This window comes from Pseudorasbora parva, chromosome 11 (assembly GCF_024679245.1).
Source record: "Pseudorasbora parva isolate DD20220531a chromosome 11, ASM2467924v1, whole genome shotgun sequence".
NCBI lineage: Eukaryota > Metazoa > Chordata > Actinopteri > Cypriniformes > Gobionidae > Pseudorasbora > Pseudorasbora parva.
In genome coordinates, this window is record NC_090182.1 from 13,941,288 (window position 1) to 13,958,145 (window position 16,858).

At 38.6% G+C, this 16,858-nt stretch overlaps 1 protein-coding gene across 4 annotated transcripts in view; it reads left to right on the top strand.

Annotated features, from left to right (window-relative positions):
• The first annotated feature begins 1,776 nt into the window (after positions 1–1,776).
• unc5a (unc-5 netrin receptor A) overlaps positions 1,777–16,858 on the top strand; it is a 236,065-nt gene continuing 220,983 nt past the window's right edge. For 3 of the 4 annotated variants that reach the window (XM_067457152.1, XM_067457153.1, XM_067457154.1), the window contains exon 1: positions 1,778–2,323. In XM_067457152.1, the coding sequence (XP_067313253.1) occupies positions 2,233–2,323 (91 nt within the window). In that variant the 5' untranslated portion in view covers positions 1,778–2,232. Of the gene's footprint in view, positions 2,324–16,858 lie in introns of all 4 variants that reach the window. The other variant, XM_067457151.1, reaches the window with a different exon arrangement.

Genomic DNA, 16,858 nt, shown 5'->3' on the forward strand with positions numbered 1-16,858 from the left:
AAAGCATGAAATGCTGTTATTGATCAATGGCTACAGCTTCTGCGGCCTGTACAATTCATTATGAAGCTGGTGTCTCTAAATCTTTAATCATACTCAACTCAAAAGGCACACAAGTACAGTATTTGCTGCATGTTTGCCAACTCAACGCCCAAGTGTTGTTTTCATTTCAGTCAATGAGTTTGAGATCAATAAACAAACAATTCAGAGGCTTTTATTGCAAATTATTTTGCTCTTAAATCTATAATTTTACTCAAATTTAAATTGATCTTGATGCAATGAGATGATAGAAATTCTCCCTCATAAAACAATCGCATTTCTGAATTTCATCCAAATGAATCATGTTCAATGTGAATCATATTTTTTGAATAGGAATAATTTATTTTAATGTAATCCATTTGCAGACGGTGGTATATGATGCAGTGCTACGTAAACGGACGTAAGTGAACAGTCAACAATACCACTCAAACCAAGAAAACCTTAACAAGCCCTGCTGTCGGTTAGGACTGTGATGTGAAATGGAATGAAATAATTACATTGAGTGTCACTGCTAGCGCTTACAATGGCCTCCTTAATCTGGAGATATCTCAAATTCATGATATGTGGAATTGGAATGTTTGGGTGGAAAGCACTAAGCTCTTTTTGATTTAAATTTCATGTGTAATCATACAAAACACATAGAATCGGGGGCTAGGGACATTAAACATGTAACCTTCTTAATCTGACAATGCCCTTAATATCTCTAACTATAGCCATTGGCAATTTTAAGGAGAAACGGCATGTTGATTTTTTTTTTATTCTGGGTTCATCTGCTTACCTGTACATTGTATGCATCATCAATAAGGCGTATTTTGAATTTAGTACTTTAATATTACTGTCTTACTGCATTTGTACTTTGATATATACCGTATGACCGGTGGGAGGAAATGGAGGAAAGCCTTGCTTTGGCCTCTAGGTGGGCGTTTCTATTGTCATGTGAAAACTAGACGGACAGCACATTTAAAATGCTACCTATAATTTACCATGGGCCAGATTTACTAACAGTAAACCATATTTTGACTGTAAAAATTGTCAGTATTTGCTAAAAACATACAGTTAAAAACTAGTGGGGAAAATGCATGGACAGTGTTACATTTATTTTGACTTTAATGTGTGTGTGGGGGGGGGGGGGGTAACATCATGGTCATAAAATCATGAGGTGATAAAGTCATGTTTGTTCAATGTTTTTTTTTATTTGATGGGATAGCCTAATATCCTGTAAACACAGGGAATGTATCACAATGGCTTTATGCATGTTTTATTTATATATTTTTAATTTAGTTAACTATTTAGGTTTGATGGCAAATAACTGGTTTAACTATTACACAATGTTTTAAATAATACATCTACAGCAAAATGTTGTTGTGGACAAAACAATGATGTACCATTTTTGCCTGCATCCATCTTAAATTTGAGCTGTTTTATGAATTGTGTGTTATACTGTTGAGCTCACAAGCCTAGAATAGTCTCAAGCTGCATTGTGACGAGCACATACAGTACAACATGCGCCTCTGTTTACACAAAGTCAATGTGGACTTTTTAGGTTTTTATCTACTTTATCTTTAAGTTTTTTTATTTTTTAGTAGTCACGACTAAAAGCTATAAACCTTCCATAAAAAGAGCCCCGGTCTCGTCTGTTTATAAAACACTAAAGGCGCTTTTATTCACTTGTTCGCTTACATGACGCGTCGTATCCAAAGGTCTCCGCACTCCGTTCCAGTGAAGGGGCCGGACTTCTCTCCGGGTTTTGCTCCCTCGCTGCTCTATACAGCGCGTCTCCTCACTCCTGCATTGCTGTAGCAGCAGATGTTCGCGCGCTGAAGCCAATATCCACCGTTCTCTTTACCGGAGCAAGTATTCTGCAGCGGAGAGTGAGAAGACGAAGAAGAGTGAGGACGTTTGCTCTCGCTCCCGCTCTCTCTCTCTCCACACGTCTGGAGTGTGTATGTGCGCGAGTGAGCTGAAGAAATTAGAGTGGCGTCTTTATTTACCACACCTGTGATGCGCTGCTGTCTCTGAGCAACGAAGACGCACTGATGGCCAAGGTACAGGAAGAGGATACGTGTTGAAAAAAGGGACTTATAAATGCGCTGATCGGTGTAATATTACCAAAACTAAACCCAGCCATAAAGCATTATCCTCGCTGATCATTCAGTTGATATTACTGACTTAAACTTGAACGAGAAGGTGATAAAGATGCCGTTACACCTGGGTCCCTTTGTCCGCTGGAGATCCGGGCTTGTACTCACATGGATCTGCTTGTTTTCGTCCGGATTTACCTTCATTGGTGAGTTTAATTACTGTTTGAACGTATCTTTCAGTTTCCACTGTGAAAGCCATGTGTAAGCAGGGCGTAATTGCTTTTACACACAGCAGCGGGCTCTTTTTGGGATGTGGTTTCACGAATAACAGCCCAATATAATATTTCACGGTGCTCATTTGTATGCGAAATATGTAATTTGACACAAGTTGCGATGTTATTTCTACTTTTAATAACCAGAACACGCGCAGAAGCAGACGTGAAAAAGAACCTTGTCAATAACTTGAACGTGCTGCAAGTTTGATTGACATGTCCCTGCGAGCACGAGACTCACGGCGCGAGCGAGACATCACCTTTCTAACGAATATGTAGCTTATTCACACAACCAAAGGTTTGTTTAATCAAAAAAGACCAGAAATGTACACCAAATAAGCTTTAAACCGAGAAGTATTGTTGAATGTTGCACCCTGTATTGCGTGTTTCATTTCTGTGAGCGTCAGCTTGAATGGAACACTCGACACGCGCACATTTCCACGCGCCGACATTCACCCGTTCTTGCTGCATTGGCAGTGTTTCTGACAGCTTTACGAAGTACAGTAAGCTCCGACGATCATTGAACGTTGCAGGGCAATTTTGGTTGTGTCCAGATGTATAAAAAGAGGTGAAACGTGCAGTCGCAGTCAGCTCAGGGGAAAAGAACGTGCACAAAATCGTGCTCTCCTCCCATTACACATCTTGCACTTATCTTGGTTAGCAACCAATTATAGCTCTCCAAAGGAAGAAGTATATATTTACTTAATGGTTAAACATTTAAATAATGATTAAACATTCTAAATCGATACGTTCATAATGAACACTTGTTTTTATATATTTATTGGCAAAGCCAGCAAAATGCCACATTTTCAGGTCTTTGTTACTACTCCTACAACAAAAATTAAGACCAGAGCATTTCTAATATGCCCAGCTTATGTGTTTCTACACAAGAATTGGTGTGGATATGCATATAAAGATTAATTTATTGCCTCTTTTAATGGGTGTAATTTGGCACAAACCTTTGTTTACTGTGTTGTCATTGTTTTTTTGTGCACATTCACTAAGAAATGAAACAAAGACGGTTGCATATTACGATACCGTCACATACATAGTATATTAACCTCTTGTTTATGCCTGAACATAATTAGTACAGATACAGAATCACAGTTATCTAGTGCAGTGTTGTCAAGCCATGGGTACGTGCATCCCAGGGGGACTCTTTTTTTTCCTTTTTCTTTACTACACCTATAAAATATAAATTCACGGATGTTTAAAGATTAAAAACAAAACATATTTGATTTGCTTGTTTACATGATTTTAATAACCGTTTAAATAATATAAATTAAATCTAGCATAATATCAGTTTAAAATACCTTTTTTGGGGGGGGGGGTTGCATTTGAATGGGGAGCTTGAGCCTTATGCTTTAAGGACCATAAAACGAAAAAGGTTGGGAAACACTGACCTAGTCCACAATACGTTTGCATGAACCAGTATGGGCTTGCCGAGATTTGTATTAAATTGTGTCGAGAGTAAAAGAAAGCAAGGGTCTTGTCTGTGGGAAACATGACTGTGGGAAAGTTGGATTGTGCTTCTGGAGGTCTTGGAGTAATCATCACCATAGAACCCAGCTGGGGACCGCTGATGAGTATCCTCACAGCACCGTCAACATTTCACACTCGGCTAACATTGTTTTGCCCCCACCTCCGTGGACAAAGGGCTGACTTGTTAAAAGTTGTTTTATTAGTCTTGCTTTAGAAACCACTTAATGAGGAACCCGAATTAGAAGGTATTTTCTTGTGCATTCATTTGAGAAGGATTTGACACAGTCAAAAATATAAATATGGTGGCATGAGGAATTTCAAACATCCCTTTCAAATAAAGCAGATTGCAGGGCGTCATGAAAAATGCCCTGAATTCTCACCATCTTCGCATGCTCTGTTTAATTTGTCAAGGGCACTTATCCGGCTTCGCCTCCAAATGAAAGAAGGAAAAAAAAAGATCAGACAAGAACTTTTTCATCCTCCAGACTTGTAAAGATGAAGAAATATAAATTGGATGGAGGGGAAATAATGGAAGCACGTGTGCTCGGAGACATTGTTAGTCCAAAGATCATCAGATCACACAAGGTGCTCTCGCCAGGGAGAACCATGCTGATGGTGCATTTTCCTATATATAAATATATATATAAATCTATATAAATAAAAAAAGCCAACTTGTCTTTCCCCTGAAACATAATCCGGTCAAAAATAAAGGTCGCCCTGTCAGTCTTCATCAGAGAGAACACAAGAGACAGAACAGAGCTCTTCCCTGAACAATGTGCTGCCTTCAGGGAGATCAGCTACCGTTGAGCCGACAGTCTGTAGACAAAAGGAATCAGCACATTATGTTAGCGGTGTGTGTGTGTATGCTTTATACTTTAGCCTGTGTTAGTGGCTCTATTGGTCTTGCTTCAAGATTTAATGTTGACTCAATACAGTACCAAAATTGTTTATTGTAGGAAAATAAAACACAAATATCACTGAAATCAGTTTTTATTATAATACAATGCACACTGTTATTCATGCTGTTAAATATATGCAAAATTATTGATGTGAATTTTTTTTTAGTTATTTGTTTTATAGTGTTTTTTTTGACCTGCCATCAATGATATTATAAGAACAGACCTGCAATACAAAAGTTGTTCTTTGTGGATAAATTGTACTTAATGACAATGGCAGATAGTATATAAAGAACCGTATTCATGCTGCATACAGCTTCATCAAATTCAGGGAGTATATAAATCAGTTATGCAATCAGCATAACTCACAGTAAAGTATGGTTTCTTGTTTGTTCCCAGCTCTTTGGGAAAGGACAGATGTAATGGCTTTGCTGTTTTTGCTGTTTATGTGAGAAAGAGACAGGGGATTTTTGTGGTTGGATTTTGTGGTGGGCTTGTGTCCGAGATTTTTGGCACTACTACGAGTGTGCTTGGTTGTTCACTGAAAGGGTTGGGTTCTGGGGTGCAGTGAAACTCAAAAGGCTTTCTTATGTGGGTAAGAAGCTTCTCAAAGGCCCCTCAGATCCCAGATTTTTTTAAAAAAATTTGCTGTCGTCGTTGGGATTATTGAAATTTGGTGTTCTAATCTTTTTTTTGTTACGAAATTCAAGTAATTTCAATTTATTTAGTCCTTAAACTAAAACCATACCATCATTTCACTTTTTAAGGTTTTGGAACGGTGTTTTTATGATGATGCGTATGTCTAAAAAGGAAAGCGAAATGAGAAAAAAGAGGTTGCCCTTTTACTTCTAAGTTGTAACTAGTCAAATGATGCGTTAAAGAGAGGACTTTGCTGTTAAGATGGGCGTTTTGATCCTAACCAATGATTTTTCATGATGTACAAGAACCAAAAGGATCAAACAGCAGAGAAAAATAAAAAGATTAGAACAGATTCATGTCTGAGAACAGTGTTATTTTAGAGTCGCGGCAAGCGCTCCGAAGCAGAACATAATTAAATCTGTTTTTGTTGTTCCGTTTCACTCAACTGCGGCCACATTGCAATTTCACAACCTTAACATTTTTTTTTTTTTTTTTAAATGCAGGAGGGTATGTTTCTACCACTCACACAGTTTCTACACATGTACTTTTATGTACATAAAATGTATGTATAACCATATTTGAATGTGATGAATGGAGAGGCATGAAATAGTGTAACAGAGATGAGGAAAAGGCAAACAGTGTAAGTCAACAGCAGCTGGCTTTCCATAATCCAAGAGCATGCTCCATTTGATGACAAATGTGGTCTTTTCTTATCTTGCGGTGCTATATATGTCTTCTCCATAAGTGTCAAATGCAAATGTGGAAGGAATGGCAAAGCAGAGAACATGAGAGAGTGTGACACGAACCTTTGGGGTGGGGGAAGTCTCCCATCAGACTGCATCAGATCTTGGAAATGTGTCCTTTCGCTTCATTTAAGCACTTGTAGACTACTGTTAAAGGGATTGGGGTGTGTTTTTCGGGTGCCTTTAACCCTTTGAAATTGGCGTTGTACCATCTGAGGGTTCAAAGTTTGGCAGGTTAGCATTTAGTTATCCTCTGTTGCAAAATGCGTATTTTTTCCATTTAAAAGTAGCCATCTTTGACACTACTTTTTGGCAAGCAACATCTACAGTATAGCATTAATATTTCATTATACTATAGTAGATGTTTACTAGTGCTGTATTTAATTTTGCAAGGTCTTAAAATGTGTGAAATTGATTTTTTTCCCTCTCTGTTGTCTATCATTACAGGGCAGGATAGGTTTCAAAACAAATTCAGCCACCATGGACCCTTTTCACAGACTGTGATGGCGTTTCTCCAAAAATATTAACATAATAAATAATTTTATAAATAAATAAATAATTTACAATGTTAATAGAAAATTACCTTTAGATTAAATTACAGAAAACTATAGTTAACGTTGCTGCACCATTGTTTCTATGGGTGCTTTCCCAATTGTTTTGATTGCTTGTTCGATTGTTCCCCCTCCTCCTGGGTTGTGTTCTCAATATATTATTTAGGTTCAAATCGCGCTGTGTTTTCATTATGAAAACATCATTGTCGCTTGGTAACTACGACATAGTATTGCTCACCACATTTTTATATTTTGCTTTTTGAACCTTTAGTTTCTTTTTTTTCTTTTAATGTACTGCAAATGTTCTAAAGAATGGAGGAGCCACATTCTCTCTGGCTTGCAGTGTGTCAGTCACGCTTGTCAGGAAAGTGAGTGAGAATGCATACGAACACAGTTTTATCAAATCGTGCGTCATCAATGACGGTTCCCTTCTGTGATTTAGGATTGCGTTCATATCATCAATTATCCATAACGAAGGTCACAAGAGTGATACCCAGCCCAGATCACATTTTTTATTCAGACTTGGGTACGGCTTGTGGCTCTGAAAACAGCGTTTACGTCATCCAAATAAACCGAATTCTGACGTCAGTAGAACCCCGATGTGCACCGAAAGCGCTAGTGTGATAGCACACTTTTAAGCCAAAACTGTATTTGTTGGAGAAGTTTTCTCAACCACGATGACTTCCACTTCTTAGAAACCCAGAAATGCGAAAGAGTCATTTGAAATGAATGTGAATGTTAACAGATGCTTACTCCAGGTATTATAGACCCCTTTGGTCCCATCCTGGGCTCCAGCACCTGCTTCTTCCTGCAATATTGGCAACGCCCTTCAGAAAGGATGCGGTCAGCAGGAGGAACCAAAGATCAGCGCTGTCACCAGAGAGACTAATCGTGTTCTTCCCTGAGGTGCTGTCAGTGGCCAGAGAAAGCTGGAGTACTGTTGACCTTGAGAGCAGATGCATTTAATGTGCAGGCACTGCTTCTCAGCACATTGTGAGCACTAGAGTCTATGAAAGCCTTGGGTGAATGCCCCTCCCTGAAGAGATAAGAGTGCATTTCCCAAGGTGCTATTGGCTTGACTCGTAGACTGCAAGATCTATGAAAGATCTGTCCGCTTTAATGATAAACCATCTGCTTGAATACTCAATAGACTCGAGCACTTTCATCCCACAATAGTAATGTAACAAAAGCAGGTAATTTTTTCCCCCAACTGTTATTACTCCATAGGGTTTGTTCGGTGGCGACGGCAAGCATAAACATGAAAAATTTGCTGTGGCGCTCCGCTTGCTCTCAGCCCATCTGTGGTTCATCACCCAGCATATTTAAGGTTGTTTGGGGATGCTCTTCATTCTCCTGTGATCAATAACTCTCTAACTGTTTAATTGGCCATCAATCAACGACAGACTAGAGTTAAACACGGAGGTGCTCAATCCCAGCCTTTTATGCACATCCTCTGGGTCCTTTTGTAGCTTTTAAGTTGGTCCAAGTTGCTTCCAGAGCTTTGTTATTTGTATGCAGCATGCAGCACACGAGACTTCCAGAGGGCTTCCACGAGGGAGCGTTGTCTTGACTACTACCATGATGTAGATCGAACACCCAGCCAGCCCATAATACAAGTAAGGGCGGAGCTTTCTTTTGAACTGCATAACTGGTCCAGCATCAAAAGGAATGACAGTGCATCACATTGATATTTTGCCCACTTCAAGGCTAATGAAACTCTTGAGTTCAGTCTGTCTCTTTCACATGCGGCTGATCTGGATGAGTTTGTGGAGCTTAATGTACTTGGTTGACCCTCAAGTTCTGTGAGTTTGAAGTGCAAAATTGTCTTTGCCGTTCTTGGATAACCTCAATTTAAAACCTGCTTGTTTATAATCATGAAGGCAAACATGCTTTTCAGGGATTCAACATATTAAACTTCTGGGTATTAAAGCAAAGCTTTTTGATCACTAAGAGATATTGATATTGGAGGTGACTGAGGTTTCTTTGTGAACTGATTATTGCATTTGGAAGGAGAGGAGGTTGGTCATACAAGAATGTTTAAACTCTTAATCTCTATTACTATTGCTCAGAGTTATTGAAAGAGCTGCACTATTAATCAATAAAAGATCGCAAACTCGATTCAAACACCTACACAATTTCATTCCTAAATGATAACGATTCTCCCTGTGTCTATTAAACCTTTGACAAATACAAATCACAGCAAACATTCAGATCTGTGTTGGCACTGCCGCGGATTTGATTCATTATTTGTGTGTTACAAATGTTCATATTATAAAAGAAGCTTTGGCATAAAACGTTATAGTTCGGACACATTGCGGAAAGTTACAGGATTGTATCAATTATATTGTTATATGCGCTTAAGTTGATTTACTTCATTTTAAATCTCTTAATTAAGACCTTTAAAAATATCTGTTCTCCGTATTTTTTGTGGTTATATTTGTGACATAAATCTATACTAAAGCGATACATAATAACAGTACTTGTGATAGAACAGCTGTTATGTTTACCACCACCTCTTTAGAATATCATAAAGAGGGTTTGGTCTATAGACTCGGGTAAGTGATCAACTATTTAAGTAACTACATAGCAACAGTCTAGTGATGTCAATTGTATTACAATAGCTTACACAGTACAGGGAGGCTTTATTTAACTAAATTCACAAAAAAAGTCAAGTAATGGTATTAAAATAATAATGATGGCACAAAGAAATAGAATAAAGAGACACATTAAAGGGGGGGTGAAACACTCAGTTTCAGTCAATCTCATGTCAATCTTGAGTACCTATAGAGTAGTATTGCATCCTTCATATCTCCGAAAAGTCTTTAGTTTTATCATATTTATAAAAGAAATATGGGCTGTACCGAGTCTTTCCGGAAAAAACCGAGCGCCTGGAGGCGTATCGTGTGGGCGGAGCTAAAGAATGATGAGCGCGCAAAGCGGTGACGTCCTCAAGCGTGGAGAAACCCATCTATCTCAGCTAATACAGATAATGATCCACAATCAAATCTGAGGCTGAAATAAATTGAACAGGAGAAACGGCAACATCAGGATGTCCATCTCTGTGGTATGTACTCTATTTAGGGGCCTTTGTGTGCAGTTTATGAGGACATGATTCGGTTTATGGACTATTGTATGTGACTAGACCTTAGAGGTAGCAAGCAAAACGGTTTTGCACGTCAGAGTCAGACTAGTGTAACGTTATACAGAACAACAATGGAGTAACCGTTAGCGCATTTGAATGACGAAGCACGCGATCGTATCGTTTACTGATGTTTACTCATGCGACGGTAGCCAATAGCAGAGACATTTGAAGTTGATTTACTCACCGGCATCTTCCAAAGCAGGACCGCTCTGTCAAAAACACACTTCTTTGGTATGATTTGGTGAAGTCCTGTGACAGCAGTGACCGTGGAAATCCACTTTGCGACGCGACTGAAGCGATGCCTTGAAGCTTCCCGTCATTTCTGCGTTCAAATCGGTTCAAATGCAGCGCTGCCTTCCCGGAATGCTGTGCTGAAGTCGCGCGACGTCACCCATAGGAATAAAGTGGAGCACGGCGCGGCGCGACATAAGTGTTCACGGAGGACTGGATCTGCACCTGAGAGACTGTTTACAGCGTGCATTTCCTCTCTCTCCCTCTAGTCACGCGCGCGCGCACCCTTCCGGGAGAAGAGCCGTACGGCCCATACAAGGACCTTCCGCTCTATTTAACGTCAAATAGACCCATACTCGAAAAAAACTCGCCGAAACTTGTGAGAAACCGGAAGGAGTATTTTTAACACAGAAATACTCCATCAAACGTCCAACATTAGTTTTTGAAACTTTGTCTATGTTTAGGATGGGAATCCAAGTCTTTAAAGGTGTAAAAAGCTCAGTATGCATGAAACAGCATTTCACCCCCCCTTTAATTAAACATGGCTTAAGTTTTTCCAGGTGGGTTTAATAGTAGACTAGTGTTCAGGTAACACTACAGAAATTAAGTATTTAAATCTAAAAATAACACTGGATAGTTTGTAAAAAATTAAATGCAGATTAATGCTTAAAATGAAAGGTACAAGAGCAGCGAGTGATTTTCTTTTTGCATTCTCTTTTTTTGTTAACATGACTTGAGGCATGGTTTCACAGACAGGGCTCAGACTAAGCCAGGATTTGGCCTTAGTTCAAAAAGGACATTTAAGTAGCTTTTATAAACATGCCTTAGAAAAAAAACATTACTGGTGTGCATCTTGAGACAAAACAATGGTCAGTGCAAGTTGCTTTCACAGTTAAAACGGCTCAAACATGGATTTTAATCTGGGTCTAGTCTTAAACATTGTCTGTGAAACCGGGGATAAGAGCTTATGCAGAGATCCGATATACGGTTACACGACACGGTGCACATGCCTGCGTTTACCTGAATACTTGTCAAGAAGGGAATCTTGACATAATATTGTGTGTATTTGACCATTTAAGAGCAATACGCCATGAAAAACAACTCAATTTGGAACGCTCTAGCTGTTTGAGGGATGGCTTTATGTGGACCTTCACTTATATGGATCAATGGTGCACTTTTGGTGTGAGGCTGAAACCTGGGGAATGAAGAGAATTATGTGCAATACAAGCACTTTAACTGGAACGAATGAGACGAGTGTCAATTCATGACGAGTGTCGTAGATGACGCAGCTGATATCAATGTATTGATACTGCAGAAAAGAGCAGTTTCAAATAGTATGTCAGTATCGATTCATATCAAAATATTTTTGACAGCACTACAAAAGTCTTTAGAAACACTCAGAATGCCTCAGGACACCAGGACATTTTCTCAAGAAAACAATGTTGATAATTTCTTTGCTGTGTATGAAAGATGTCCATGTGGCATATATGTAGCAATATAAACTACAGTATGTTGGCGTGCGCTTTAGCATTAGCGTGTGATTTGTATGATAATCTCTCAAGTCAATACAAAGTACCTCAGGCAGGATGGAGGTGGTATGAACTCTAATAGCAAGGATATTTGAGGCGAGTTGGCTCAGAGGCGGCCAAAACGTGTCCTCTTGAAGTGATGATGTTGACAGGGAAGAAGACCTATTGACCTTTGCTCATTACGTTCATATTCCATGTGGTTGTGCCTCAGGCTGGCAATTCAGCTGAGTCAACACTGGCCGTAGCTCAGCCCTCACTCATCAAGGGAACTCAAAACATCTGCTCACCCTTTTCAGAGACAAGAAGGATATCTATTTAAATTCTACCTATATTTGCCAATATTAGATTTTTGCACTTTGCTGACTTCTGTAACTCTCTATTTTAGTATTCACATTTTTGTGGTTTTAAAATGATAAATTCTCAAGAAATTACCTTTCTGGAAGCTCTTCCCTAAGCTTGCAATGGTGACCACAGTACTGTATCTATCACTATACTACAGTTATTGTTTGCAAAAAAAATATGGAAATATGGAATTAGTCACCACTGTCACCAATAAACCGATAAATAAAACAATCTAAATGCTTCTTACAAAGTGTCTTTTGTGCCTGCTCCAGATACTGTGTAAAAATGCAATGTCGCATAAAATTAAAGTTTGATTAAAGTCGTTGTCATGACAATCAGTGCCGCATTGTTTCCTGTCAGCTCACTCAGCTGTTTGCCAGAATCAACAAGCAATAGCCAAAACTAATGGTCTCATAGCTCTGTTTGTTTTGACAAAATATCTGGCAGCAGGGGAAACAATCATTTTCATAATGTGTTTATTACAGAAATAGAATTTGGTCACAAATGTAACATTTGAGACTGTTCACCGAATACTAATTTATAATTTAGTTTTAATAGACAGGTCTTTGAATAAACCAGGATTAGGCCTTATTTCAATTAGGACATTTAAGTAGCTTTATAAAAACATTTACTAGTCTGCATTTTGAGACAAAACAATGGCACTGACATCTTTTAAAATATGTCAGAGCAAGTTGTTTTCAGTTAAAAAATCTCAAACATGCATTTTAGTCTGGAACCTGGCTTAAGCCTTGTCTGTGAAACCGGGCATAGCCTAAGGCTTTCACAGAAATAAATGTGACTTCTTAGGACATTTCAGTGATATCTGGGACATTTTATGCATGGTGGTGTAGTCCAAAACAACAACAACAACAAAAAAACATTATCTGTAGAACATTAATAGTACCAGAAGAATTTTGGCAGAAGCTACATGGTAATTTTTTTTTTGTGTGAGTAGTTTTGTGGGTAGATGTCAGCATCACACTAGCATTCGTAATGACAGTGTATTCATTTGGAAAACTCAGGGTTGGCAAAAGTAGCACGCTTACTACTTCCTTTGGCAGCCATTTTTATTAGCAGCCTCTAGCTTGTGAAAAGTGTGTGGGTAAAACATTTAATTTTCTTCCCTTTACTTTAACGGAGAATAATATGATGCCAGCCCTTGCGTTAAACTCGGTTTGTGTGTGAAATGTGGTTGTAGTGGACGAGATTTCAGATTTTGAGAGAGACAGAAGCAGCATTTCTTGGCAAGGACATTAGGAGCAGCGAAGCCATTGAAATAGATTTAAGACTTCATGCTTATATTATTAATCAAGACAGATTTGCTCATTCTGGGACTTTGCACAGCCTATGGAATTGAATGAATACAGTTAATGTGCCATTTGCTTTTTTATGTAAGCCTATACCTTTTTTTAAATTCCTGAAAGCACAGAATTTCAGTATGTTTCAAAGACCTATAAAGGTGGTCCTCTCGTCACTTTCTCTTTGTTTATAGTGACCCATGGGGCTCATTAGTCATACAGTTATTCTTTAGAGACCTGACTGTTCGTGCCTCTGTGAAATGGCATATGGAGACAGTCAGATGTGTGTTTACTGTAAGTGTGTGTGTATGTGTCTGGCGGTCTAAAAGGACTTTGATTGTATTATTTTAGCTGTAAACATGTTTTCTGGTTTCTTTACAAAAAAAGGGATGAACTCAGGTTAGCGTTTTGTACTCATGCATGTTGAATGAGCTGTAGTGAAGGACATTTGCGGTGTCTTTTAGCACTGCGAGGATACAAGGAAACATTTTTGATTTGAAAACCTGTTAAGGAAACCGGTGAGATATTGTTACAGCTCTTGAGTCTGGTTAAATGCAATTTGAGTGCTACTACCTCTCTTGGCTTTTTCTAAACAAAGCCCAACGTATCAAATTAATTTTCAGTGTAAATCACACACATTTTCAGAAATGGCCTGCTGAGATGACATGTTCAGCAAGAGTCTCTTCTGGGAAAAGGATTCAAGAACTGGATCATATAAATATATAACGTATAACAAGGCCAGTTAATTTCTGCTCTTACTGCGGAAGTGAACCTCTTTTGAGCTTTTTGTGAGCTGTTTGTAACCCTTGTATGATGTCACTTCAATAAAAGGCTCTTCGGTGCCAAATTCTTCATTATGTCACATCCTGTCCTTAGAGGACAGCATGCCATCTTGCTCTTCAAGTGATTGTCATACATCTTTAGCACATTTTAAATTATAACATTTAAGTGCAGTGCAGAAATGCAGTGTTAATAATGATTAATGCATGCTGGAGAAAGTGAGCGAGTTTGCCAATGCAAATGGATTTTTGCCGTTTTAATAACTTCAAAGCCTTAAAGGAATATTCCTGGTTATTTACAACTTAATGTTTATTTTAATCGTTTATTTGTGCCACTGTCAGCTTGCCTGCAAGGCTTCCAGTAAGTGCATTTCATTGAAATTATTGCTGTAGTAATTGACAGCGTGCAACATATGCTGTCCTTAAACATTTAAAGGCACTATATAAGATTAAAATGTCCAAAAACCAGTAGAACAGAGTTCTATATTTTGTTATATTGTGTCCTTGCATTATCCCAAACATTTCTAATGTTTAAATCCAGAGAAATAAGCCTTTTTTTTTTACCAGGACAAGGACATGGACTGTGTCTATGCGTTGCCTATCAATGACATCATACCTGTGTTACTCTTGATTTTGTAGAAACCATGGAAACACCAAATATGCTTTAATATAGGTTTTATTAGACAAGAGAACAAGTGTTTGGATGCATTTATAGCCTATATAAATGCAAACTATAATCTTGTTTTCGTTTCTTTTTTTAAAATCAGGAATACCATGTTTGACCATGCATAATATCGATCTAGCTTACTGAAGTGTGCAACAAGTGTCTCATGGAAGTCATAGAGTTAACGCACAGATTAACGTTACTACATCCTTTTCAATGTACTCAAATGTATCTGATATGATAATACAGCACTAAATTAGCCCACATACACATGACGTGAAGAAGCGGAAGCGGCTGTGTCATAATAAAAGCTCCACTGCTCTCCAGCCGTGTGTCTCTCATTAGCAAACGCTTCAGTGACATTGTTCAGATCCCACAGCACTAGGCCCTGCTCTGCTTCATACTACAGTAATGTTAATAGTCTCATCCACGAATTAGTTATTCTCTTAAACTCTTACCTTCTGCCAAAACTGGGGGGAAAATCTACAAAAAAAACAATTACTGACTTCTGTGATCTCACTCTAAATTTTTGTATTACCCTTATGACGTTTTAAAATGATAAAAGTCTTGGCAGAAGACTTCAGAAATTAATTTTCTGGAGATTCTACTATGAGTTTGCCATGCTAACTAATGTGGTTCAGTCAATAGTTATTTTGAACAGTACAATTATGGCAGTTTTAGGATTTTCTGTTTTTATTTGTGTGTCAGAGACATAATCACATTTAAGTTATTCACTCAAAATAGCCTGAATGGAGATTAACATTTCAGAGCTGTGGCAGAAAGAACTATTTTTAGGTAATAACTGTAATTCACACATTTGTTGTATGGCTTCAGACGATGTGGAATATAGCACAGCAAGTCATATGCACTACTGTTTTGGGAATCTTAAGGAGGAATTTTTTTTTTGTCCTTGTCAGAGTTTGACAGTAGTGATTACTTGATTATCCAATACAGTGCAACTCTGAAGTTTCTTCATGTTTAGAACAACGTTGGGATAATGTCTGGATGTTCATTTTTGCGATATTTCTGTACATGTCTCTTTTTTTTTTCTTTTTCTGAGATGTCTAAAAATATCAATGAAGTCCACAATGACCTAAGTAGGAAGTCTTAGATTGTGGTTTACTGCTATTTTAAAAACAATTCAAATTTCAGCCCAGACATTCACTGTGTGCTGGTGTAAGAAACTTTTCTGTCGTGCTTTCTGCGGAGAAGCGCCTTCATTGAGAGCTCTATGAATCATCTCCTTTCTTCTTTCCCTGACTCACTGTGGTTACTCAAGACTTCTCCATGCTGGGAAGAGTAGAGGTGTCCTGGCACTGTCTCAGCCTCAATGCACAGGCCGCCTAATTACCCAGCCGAAAGCATGTGGCTTCACCCCACTGAATCATTACAATAAATCTCACACTGTTGAATGTAGACGCATGCGTTTCTCTAAATAGTCAAACACTCTGGATAGGAGGTGTTTTGATGCCAGATCAGTTTATGTATAGCTCAGGTGATAACAATCTCAGCCTCTCGTTCATGAATTAACCCAGAGTACAAAGAGCTTTGAGATTCACTGGTGCTTCACAAATGTACTCTATTATAGCTGTTTGGCTTGCAGAAACATATGATGAAAAGCCTTTATTCAGCCTTATTCAAAGATTGTGTTAAGGTGTTTTAAGTGTAACCATTTCAAAAGCAGACGTGGTAACTATTTTTCATTGAGCCTTTTCAACATACAGTACAACAAACAATTAGCTTGACAAGCCAGACCCACATCAAGATGTTTGGTCTGGAAACTCACCATTGACAGGGCTCAATCCGAGGGGCGGGATAAACGGTTTTCTTTCAAACTCCCTCTGCACGCGATAGGATAGCGCCACAACCAACCAGAGCAACGTGAAGCGGAGCTCGTTGATAGATTAAACATTCGCTGTATCCGGTTGGCAAAACTCCGAACACATCATACCTTTTTAAGAATGACTTCAGTGCCGCTCTTTGGTCTTTTCTCAGAGAAAAGCTTAACTCCAAGTCTTCCAGAGTCGTGGTCAAAGCTTATTTGAAAAACCGCCGTTCGCCAGTTTCTGTGTTTACTAGAAGCACGCAAGCGCAACTCTGCCGTCACTAAGTTAAGCCCCGCCCACCGACTCTATACACGATGTGATTGGCCTGACCTGAGTTTGGTTTTTAC